The sequence below is a fragment of the Ursus maritimus genome, unplaced genomic scaffold (genome assembly GCF_017311325.1).
Source record: "Ursus maritimus isolate PB19 unplaced genomic scaffold, ASM1731132v1 scaffold_7, whole genome shotgun sequence".
NCBI lineage: Eukaryota > Metazoa > Chordata > Mammalia > Carnivora > Ursidae > Ursus > Ursus maritimus.
The window spans coordinates 12,743,725-12,754,807 of record NW_024426885.1 but is presented as its reverse complement, the minus strand read 5'-3'; the positions used below and the strand labels follow the sequence as shown (position 1 = coordinate 12,754,807).

The 11,083-nt window shown below is 40.1% G+C and overlaps 1 protein-coding gene across 3 annotated transcripts in view; it reads right to left on the bottom strand.

Annotated features, from left to right (window-relative positions):
• Nucleotides 1-5,249: 5,249 nt before the first annotated feature.
• Nucleotides 5,250-11,083, bottom strand: part of FAM204A (family with sequence similarity 204 member A) — a 33,250-nt gene continuing 27,416 nt past the window's right edge. For all 3 annotated transcript variants that reach the window (XM_008685027.2, XM_008685040.2, XM_008685033.2), the window contains exons 7-8: nucleotides 6,055-6,161; nucleotides 5,250-5,755 (exon numbers count right to left, since the gene is read on the bottom strand). In XM_008685027.2, coding sequence (XP_008683249.2) covers nucleotides 5,704-5,755; nucleotides 6,055-6,161 — 159 coding nt within the window. In that variant the 3' untranslated portion in view covers nucleotides 5,250-5,703. The remainder of the gene's footprint in view (nucleotides 5,756-6,054; nucleotides 6,162-11,083) is intronic.

The following is an 11,083-nucleotide window of genomic DNA, read 5'->3' as shown; positions in this document are numbered from 1 at the left end:
CCCGTGTGACTCAAATTTGGTAAGTTACCTAATTTATTACATGTAGATGATTCCTTTGTATCTGGCAAAGAAAAAGTCACTGATTTTCTAACATCCCACCGAAAAATGAAGTTGTCCAAATCATGGGTTACCTACATCTCCCATCAGACGGTGCTAACTCACCTGTGCAACCACTGGAGTCAGTGTGCAACCTGACATGCAGTAGGTGCTCAGTAAATGTTTCTTAGATGTTATGTAGGCAGGAATTCACAGCAATCCAAGGCTTCATTGTTTCACTACTCCTTGTGACATTCTTAATTACTTCTTCTAGTATCACCAGATTACAAATGAAAGCTTTTTATTCTGGGCAGTCATAATTATACACTATCCATCAAACAATAAAATGTTTATAGCTGAGGCACATTCAGCCAGAAGATGAAGTGATATATTAACTTCTTGATCAAATGCCAGAACTTAGAGATGAATATGAAACAGACATCAATAATTACAGCTTGTACTGTAGCTGTTGGTTTCTAAACCTTTAAGTTCAATGAACAAGTAATAACTGGACAGACACACCCTTCAGAAATTAGAGGTGGGAAAAGATTACCTCATTCCATACCTGTCACATAGCAGGCCCCCTGCAGCAATTCAGAAAGAGACGGTTCACGGGCCCTGGAGGAGGTAATGGCCAGAGCTTTTAGAACAATGCCAGGGAGTAGGCACAAACAGAAACCTGGCACAGGAGCACCCAGGAGCTAAGGCTTCTCTTGGGCACTACCCTCTTGTCTCCTTCCATTCCTTTATTCTAAGTACCTCCTTAAGAAACTTGTTCTGGATATAAAAAGCAGGTGCCCAAACTCGATGTTTTAAAAAAATGCCATCTCATGGAGTGCCTGGGTGGCAGAGTCGGTTCTGCCTTGAGCTCGGGTCATGGAATAGAGCCCTGCGTCGGGCTCCTTGCTCATCAGGGGGGGCCTGCTTCTCCCTCTCCCTCTGCTGCTCCCCCTGCTTGTTCTTTCTGTCAAATAAATAAAATCTTTAAAAAAAAATGCCATCTCACTAGGAATATTTTTATGCCTTTTCTACTTAAATCTAAAACTTGTTACTAATACTAATAAAAAGATAAGTATCCCTCAGCTAATTCTTGATTTTTCAAGTCCATCTAGAAATACAGCATACTGGATGGCATTTAACGGAGAGGGCGCCACCCCACCTCCTGCCCCCGAAAAAAAAGCCTGTACTTGTATTCCAGGGTCAAGATCACAAAAGCCAGTGCTGCAGGAAGCTACCCCGACGACACCACTGTATTTGAAGAAACTCTAGCAGAAGTAGGAGGAGATACTGTTGAAGAAGCAACACACTTCATTTTAACACTAGAGCTCAATGGTTTGGAGGCTCCTTTCTCAGTCTCTTCATGGCCACCTTGATCAGCTACATACCGCCATGTTCTTGACTGGAGTCACAAATCACTTCCCCACTAAGTCTCAGGGCTGATGACAGCTCCAACACTGACTGTGTAAGAGTGTGTGTGTGTGTGTGTGTGTGTGTTTCTTTCAAGGTGAGCACTGTGGAAGGAGGATAAAATATAAAGACTAAAGAAGGCAGTTCTGCGCATTTTATCAAAATCTATCGAAAGCATCCCAACCTCAAAATGGAAAATGGGTCTTATTGTCTCAATATGCTGATAAAATAATCTTTTGATAGTTCACTGAAACTTACTCTAACATATATTCTACTTCCTAGCAGAAAGTCTCTCACTAATTTAAATCTGAAAACCTAGAAAGATGCTCTGATTACTTCATAATAAAAATTAATTCCTTGAAATTCATTGCCCTGGGTTTCTAAATGCCTTAGACTTTCAAAGTACTTTTAGCTCCATTACCATGTGAAAAGGCACTGATGCCACAAATACCAATCCACATTTGGTTTTGGAAAAAGATTTCCGTGTACATATTTTGTCCAAATATTACTATTTGTTTCATGAAAGTCAGGACTAAGACTTTAGTAGAGTGTAAATTTTAAGCCAATGAATAAACAGTTGGCTTGAAAAAATATTAAATTGACATGCAAAGCATTTGTTGCTTTGCCAGATACTAAAAATAAAAGCAACTTCTGCCAACATGGAAAAACTTGAATTGTTTCAGTTGGTTCTGAATCTGACTACTGGGTTTCATGCTAAGTTAATTTTCCAAAATGAGGTCTGACATAACATTACCTTGTTTCCCCAAAACCTTATCTCATAGAAAAACACACGCAATTGGCATCTTATTTAAATATCAACCTCATATATTTTTTATAGTGTAGCAGGGCATAACATTTCTAAAAAAGTGGTATCTTTACCTAGCGAATAGAAATTTGAACATTTTAGAAATTAACCTTCATAGTTTAAGAATTAAACTCAAACTTGGCTTAGAGTAAACAATAAGCAAGGTTATTAAAATACTGAAAAGAGAACATTTTAGACCAAAGGTAGCAGGGAAATCAGATTTTAAATGTGAGGTTCTAGGCTGTTACTCAAAGTTCAGATAACATTTTATTCCCATCCTTGGCCTGCCCCTCCCTTAGCCGTGTCTCTAAAAGAATAAATATGCTTAAAATACGGAGCTTGAGATTTACGATCAGCTGCAGAAACCTGTTTAACTACTGATTTACAGTTCTGGCCAAGGTATTTAACTCTGTCATCAGAACTAATTATCGCAAACCTGAGATTATATATTCAAACTCTCCTTTTGGTGAAAGAAATAGAACGTTCTGCTGAAAATCAGAAACATCCTGAGGGCTCCCAACAAGAACGTACTACCAACCTTCCTTCTCAGAACCAGCACTATAAAGCTCAAAATTACTGTTCCTTAGTAAGTTATTTTAGCCTGAAGTACTGAAACCGTAAATCACAGTTACATTAATGCCACACCGACAGCCTGAAACGTATTAATCTCAGTGAACAATAACTGACGTTTACATCCCCCGTCTAATTCAGGCATCCGAGCAGTAGTAAATGCACATGCGAAGCTTCAGGAACTGAAGTTATTACTGATCCAAAAAGAATCCTCATTTTGCTGTGAGCAGATGGAGAAGACAAATGACTACACTTTTTGGGCAACATGGGTGCTCTAAGAATAATGTTCCCATTTTATTGCTTTACTGAGCAAAATGTCTACTTCAAATTAAAGCTGGTAAAATAAAACCGGTCCTGACGACATGCCAGCCGGGTTCACAGCAGACAACCAGTCCCTTCCTCTCTCCCAATTCCCTTCCTTGCCCCCCCTTCCTGCTGTACCGTATTTTGGAGCTTTTCACAACCCAGGCCCCCCAAAATTGAAGACTTATGAGATGCGGCCCCCCCCTCAACAAATGAGTCCGCTGCTACATTCGATCCCACGGTAATGCCTTCCACGGGCTTAAAATGCTCCCGTCTGTATTACGGCCCCGGGGAGGGCAGCACGACCGCCAGCACCGGACAGGCTGAAGAAAGGCTTCTATAGCTGGACTTCGGGTCACGGGCTCCCAAATCAGCCCCTCAAGAGGCCACTCTGGCAAGGCCTCAGCATGAGAAGATGCGAAACATGCCTGCAGGGGTCACTAAGTGCTCGAAGGAAGTAGATACAGGAAAAGAAAAATGAGACGGCGCTTGCAGGGAAATGCCCCGTCTGCGAGCCCCGTGCGCGAGAATATCTACACTACGCGCCTGCGCCACGATAACACATTTAATGTTTCAGACAAAACCACCGGATTGCGCAGTGGATATCTTCCCCACGATGGATTTCTACGGAAAAGGTTTCTATACTCTAAGTTTGTATTCCCCTATTAGGAGTCTGAAATGAAATGTTGTAGGTAAACACAACAGGGGATATTAAATAATAAAACATAAGATTTTCCAATATTTGGTCTGGACACCTTTTTACCTTTTTATGATGAATTCTGTAAGTAGATACCCAATCTCCTAAAACCTTGCTTTTTCTATACTGGCTCTTCTCACCTAAGTGGAAGCAAGATATGGTTTTTGTTCTCTTAAATAGCAACTAGTTATTTACTTATCCCAAAACATAGGGAAAACATTAAATATGTTACCATAAATTAATAAAATTTTGTTACTATTTTAAGTATAAAAGTAACAAAATAATAATAAAGCAATAATCATGACTCATTTTCTAATGTTCCCAAATTTTTATTATCAACCCAGAGAAAGTTTATACCAGCCAGCTGGCAAACCTCTGAGGTTTGCTGAAGGGAGGTGAACTGATGAAAGCAGTGATAAGCAGTTCTTCACCTCTGCTAAGCACTGGGCAGGGAGATGTCAAACCACCAGATACCCAGTCTGATTTGCCAGCTTCTTACATGGTTTCTCAAAGCCCCTTCTAGTTACGTCTCTGAAACATACATCTAATGAAAACTACTTCCTACAGCACCAATCCACCTTGTCCTCATTAATTTATTTGACCTTTTAAGAAGTAATGGGGAGGCGCACCTGGGTGGCTCAGTCAGTTAAGCATCCAACTTTTTTTTTTTTTTTTAAGATTTTATTTATTTATTTGACAGAGAGAGACAGCCAGCGAGAGAGGGAACACAAGCAGGGGGAGTGGGAGAGGAAGAAGCAGGCTCCTAGCAGAGGAGCCTGATGTGGGGCTCGATCCCACAACACCAGGATCATGCCCTGAGCCGAAGGCAGACGCTTAATCGCTGTGCTACCCAGGCGACCCAAGCGTCCAACTCTTGATTTCCGCTCAGGTCATGATCTCAGGGTCCTGGGAATAAGACCCATGTCAGGCTCCATGCTCAGCACAGAGTCTGCTTGGGATCTCTCTCCCTCTCCCTCTGCTCTTCCCCCAGGTCACGCTTTCCCTCTCTCTCACACACATAAATAAAATCTTTAAAAAAAAAAAAAAGAGTAATGGGGAAGAGGAGTAAAATACAAACTATGTTCTTGGAAGGTTTCAAGTTATATCGTCCAGAGTTGTAACTGTCTAGTACAATTACACATCTTCTCTTCTAAGAACCATCTCATGATTTAAGGAATGATAAGGCTGAGAGAGAGATTTAGGAAGACATTGCCAGGCAGAGCTGAATTTAAATCATCATCCAAATACTACATTCTGACCTTTTTAAAATTACAATACTTTATCTGAAAGTATACAAAAATTCATCAATTGCTTTCACTATTTAACTGTGAAAGATCAATTCTACTGCCTCCAATAAAGAACCAATAATTACTTTTATAACATTAAGATAATTACAGTCATTTGTAAAGACAGTATCAATCGAGACTCTCATGCACTTATGACTAATCCTTTATAAACAAATGCCAATCTTAAAAACACGATTCCAGAATAAGTGCTGTTACACTGGGTACAGATAAGAAAGAACAAGGAGCTCACTGGCTATGCTACAGCGAATGGACGGATGAAAGTAAAATTGATTTTATACTGGAGAGTTCAATAAAAAAAAATAAATAAATAAACAAACAAAGTGCTAACTTTTTTCCTGGTGTGTATGTTTAGATTTCTTGTACAAATAACAGAATGTCCCATCTCATTCACTTCAATAGAACGAACACTTTAGGAAAAGACTGAAAAGATTTAATAATCAATTCCCAGATTTTCTGCTTATTTTTCCAATTTCTATCAGTTTCCTGACATAGTTAATGTAAGCAGGAAAATCTTTTCAGTAAACTGAGCGTTTGAAGACTCAAGTCAAGACGCAAATGTCTTGAGGAATTCTGGCAAGTTACATATATCCCATGTTGCTCTTTGTTTCCCATCTCTTCTTTGCTTCAAACCTAAAATAAAGAACACAGAAATCTCAATTTATTTTGAAATACTTTCCTAAACGTGCTTACAAAGTACCACAGGAAAATAAACTTAAAACATTTTCACATACTCCATCGATGACAAATTAAATATCAAAAAGGATGAAGAAATGCCTCCATATTTATAGTATGATAAACACACAGCAAAGACACAAAGAACAAAATGAGTAACAATCACACACAAACTGGATTTGTACGATGTATTCCAGGATTTCTGTCATTCCTATGAAGTTACTAGTATTACAACGAAAAGTCTTCAACAAACTTACCCCCATGCAAGTTTCTTCTTTTTTCGGGCAACCTGTGAATTTTCAGCTTCCTTTTTGGCTTTTACAAAGTTGTGGCAGGCAACTGCCTTGGCAATTTTTACACCAAGCTACGAATTACAAAGGAGAAAAACAAAAAAAGTGAAAAGAAATATGCTAGCTAATACAAGAATTACAGTCATACAAATACTGGAGAACTCGTGGGTATGAAAGCCGTAGCTACAAATTAGAAATTCTTATGCTCAGGCCCCCTTGAAGCAGCAAAGTGAACGAATGCACAGACGCGGCCCATATTTCCCTTACCTCCCACAGACCCTACACCCTGGTTGTACCAGTCTCCTGGATGGAAATCCTTCCCAAACCAAGGGCCCTCGAGGGTCCACAAGGATATGATGAAGATCTTCAAGCTATTCCAGCATTTCAGTAGGCCAAACAGGAATTTACCCCTGATAAGGCTGCGCAGACTGACAGAGACATCAAGTTTCTTTGCTCTGGGCTAGAATTATAGCAACTCAGTATGGTCACATCAGTTATCTCATGCTGATCAGAAGCTCTGATTGGCAGTCATAGATGTGATTAATAAAACATGGGAAAGCTAATTACTGCTTCATAAACGCACTTTGTATGATGGGCAACAGCTTTCAATTCACTGAGAGAAAACAGAATATAGAGGGTGCTAAGAGGAGAGAAGGCTGGGCATGAGGACCACAGTACCTAAGTGGTCCCTCTGTGGGCCCCTCTGTTCCTGCTTGGCCTGACACCCATCTGCCCCAGTCCTGTAAGGTCCGATCAAAACAAAGCCTCCTTCCTACCCACCCCCCCTTCCCCTGAAGTCTTCTCTAAGTCAACCTAAAACAGTCTTTGTTTCTGTGCTTCTCCAGCCCTTCAGCCTCTATGCTATAACCTACAGTTCGCAGATTTTTCTCTACACAGCTCCCTGGCTGCCGAACTGTTCTTCACCAAGTATCTCCAGGATAAGCAGGGTGATCTTCTAGTTTTAGTGGCCCTGATTTTCAAAATGCCTGCCCACACGGACAGCTCAAAAATATCTCCTAAGAACCCAGCTTTACAGCAAAGGCTAAAAGTCTCCTTCTGATGTTTCTTTCCCTTTCTATCTCTGGACTCACCCAAATGCACCCGAGTGGGCAACAGACACGGAAGAGAAGAAAGAAGCCACTGGCAGGTCAATGTGGTAAAGCCCGAGTTTCAGGGAGCTGCTGGCCAACAGTGCGGCATCGTGGGCCAGTTAAGAGCACATGTACGAGAAGCCAATTTAGGGAAGTGAGATTTCTTTCAGCTTATTCTGGAGAACAGTTTCCTTTAGGACGAAACAATCAAGTAGGGATCAAGCACTGCTGAGGGTTTCTGAAGCACAGCACACACTGATTTCATTTTCTAGTCCTGGTAAGAATATACGTAAAGAACGGAAGCAACCTGACAATCAAACCGGAGTGCAGAACTGGTCAACAGCAACAGGAAAGCCACTGACGAGAGAAGGATCAAGTGTGCCTTAGGAGAGCACTTGAGAAGGCAGACTAACCTCAGAGTCCCTGAATTCACACCAATATGATCAGCACCACTACCTTCATCATCTTTCTTCACAGGATAAGGTTCACTCAACAAACACCACGAGGGCACAAAGGCACTCTCGGGCCAGGCGCTGTTCTAGGCGCTAGAGGCACAGCACGGGGCCAAACCACGCTCATCTTCGCACTGGGGCTAGGCAGAAGGGGTTGTCAGTGACATTAACTGTCTGACAGTTTCAATACTGGCTTCCTTCCCTTGGTTGTCTTTTTGTTCCCAGGTCTTCATCACAGAAAAAGCTCAGATAAGTCAACTAAGAAAAGGCTAAGAATCAAAGGGCTAGAGCATCACCATCTACGGAGAAAATGCAACTGGAAAGACGCTGTGGCTAACTTATGATTAAGATGAATTCCGCTAAAAAACTATTCATCTGTCAGAAACACCAAGGTCAGGTCAGCGCCTGTCAGGTTAGGCTGGCCAAAACTGTGCTTCTCCGACAAATGCCCAAATCCCGCTGGCTGAACTGTGATTTCTCATCTCGCTTCTAGTCAGCAGTGGCATGGCTGGGCTCTCCTCCATCCTGTGGCACCAGCGTCTCAACGGGTCACTTTCAAGTTTGCTGCGGCAGAGGGAGAGAGGGTCTCACACTGGCTCTTATATGCTTTAGTCCAGAAGTGACACACATCGTTTCTGCCTGGAGTCCTCTGGTCACAACTGTTCACACAGTCTCACCTAAAGCAAGGCGGCTGGGAACGTGGGGAGCTGTGGGCTCCCGGAGGAGCATGAGATGTACCTCAGGAACCGTCTACTGTCATAAAACGCGGCTTGCTACCTGTGTTAAGGTGTGTGCCGTGTCTCCACATTCCTGTAGGGTATTTAGTATCTTCCCTGCCCCTCACCCTTCAAAAGGTAAAATGTAGAACTCTGCGTTTTTCTATTTAGCTATATTCCTATGTATTATGTATCAAACGCAAATTTGATATATGATATAGTTTTGCCAAGTCTACCTCCCAACAAAAGTCCCACTTGGCGAGTTTATCTCACATTTAAATTGAGCCTATACTTGGAGGATAAAACAAAAATGGTCTGAACCATCTCTGCCATGTACCATTAAGCATGTGGAAACATTATTTTCTAAAACTGTTGTACATTAAGATGTAGCTTACATTTTAAACTTACTAAAATTTCCCGACATGGGTTTTCTGGATTGGGGATCGATAAGCCGAAGAGTACCTCAATGTGTTTGATTCAAATGGGACTCATCTCAACATGGTCACATCCCCTAAGAGAGTTAAAGCTTCTAGTTTTCTGGCAACATGAAGGCCAAGCCAGCACAATCAGCATCACAGGAAGGAGTTAGAGCATACATTCCATAAGACATAGTTTAAATTTATTAAAAATAATTCGTTAAAATGTATAAAACACATATTTACACGAGAGGGCTCCATCATTTCTGTGGACTAAGTAAATATAATAAATGGCTGGGTATATAGGTAATACTTTCAAACAGACCTGTTCGTATAAAAGGTATATTTTCCAACTGTATTTTGCCCTGGGTTAGGTTAAATGGAATGTTCTTCAACTGATAAACATTCAATAAGCCTGGTCTATGTATTTTACAGAAAGAATCTTTTTAGCTTGTAATGATGATGAAAAGTCGTATCAATTTTGTGTCCTTCACATGCTTAAAATGTGTTTCACTTATTCCTGTGGAGAAAGAAAAAAGAACAGAAATATTTGGAAATATGAAGGGATAATAAGATCTTCTATGGAAGAGACAATTGAGAAGAAACTCATTTTCCCAGGCAAGATGCCTAACTCAAGTTCCCGAAGATAAAAGAATATCGCGCTATGTTCCAGTATTACAAATAACATAGGCCAACAAGAATCCCCCTTTCACTTCTGTAAAAAGAAAAATGCATCTTCATGCCCAAAGTAAACATCACAAAAGCTTGGTCAATGGTTTTCATATTAAAACAACAACAACAACAACAACAACAAACGTTTCGGGTCATCAGATAACTACAGCAACACAACGTGGAAAGAAAACATTTAAAATGAATAAAAATATATACGGAATTTCTTGTATGTGTAGCCAAAGTATCAGCATTTTCCATATAGAACGTCCAATATTTTGCTGCATTTTAATTAAGGTGTCTAAACATTATCACAAAGAACTGCAAATTGGTCAGAGCAAGCGGTAAGGAAAATTAAGCTCTAAAGGCTTTTTATCACCATATTTCAGGAACCAAGGGTGTAAAATGTTCTAATTTGGGATATATTAAAAGCCATAAAAGGTCTTTCAAAAAGATTAATGGTACTTTGCTTGGATTTAAGATAAGGGCTTCAGCTGGTTGGAAAAGCAGGGCCCTGGCTGGACCCTTGGGGCACTCATCTTTACAGGCACTTGGAAGATTTGTAAAAGCGTCTGCGTAACCTCAAGCAAATGCACGGCGACATTTTTTTAATTCCTTTCAATTTTACAGGTTTAGCATGTGTAAATCATATTGGGTTGTAAAAGAGATATAACGGCGCATCTTGTAACATAGTGGAGATTTTTAAAAGACAAACTTTCAAAATAAAGTTGGTTTTTCTTGCTAAACCTGTGCCATTCTAAAGTTCGCCGATAATCATCTGAAGCATCTGATTCAAACAGCTGAATCTAGCATAACTGTAAACTTCTTATCCATTTCATAAAATATTTTACTCATCTCAAAATTACTAGCTTGTAACAGATTTATGAAGTTTTCTTCCCTTTTGAACACTTTCAAGGCACTTATTTAAAAATACCAATTATCATACTTTAACTTTTTATGGAATAATAGGTCTCTATGAAAAATATTTATGCCATTCTCTTTTGTTCTTTAATTAAATGAAAACAGATGTTTTCTGAAGTAAAGCGGAACCATTACTGGAGTACTTAAAGTGTTAAGGTCTTTAATTTTTATATCAGTTTGGTCGACAATTCCTGATTGTCTTTACTCAAGCTCAACATTAATGTCAAGCAAGTTACCTAGGAGACGAAAGAGATCAAAGAGACAAAAACCCCTCCAATGTCTGATTAATCAAGCCTGCAAACAGCTTATTTCTTTTAGCCTGCATGCAAGTATGAAAATGAGATTCTGGGAGCCGAACATTGTGCAGATTTGTTCATTCTTATCAGAACAAAGCCAGCGGCAGCTTATTTCATGGATCATTGGCACTGTCATCAGTGCTACACAGAACGGGTGACAGCTCCTCATTTTGAGGCTTGAACAAAATTAGCAAAAAGTCGGCACAAATTAGCCTCTCATCTTTTTGGTAATATGACATTATTCATTTACTTTTTATCCAATTTTTAATTTTTTCCTTGTCAGCTATCCCTTTCTAGTGTCTCTTGCATGGCATCATAAAATGCCTTCGTAAAAACAAGCAAAGAAATAGCCAAAGTTGAAATAACATGGAAAGTTCAAAAAGCAAATAAGAAAAAGCTCTTCCAATGACTGATGATGCTTCGTGTTTTTTAGAA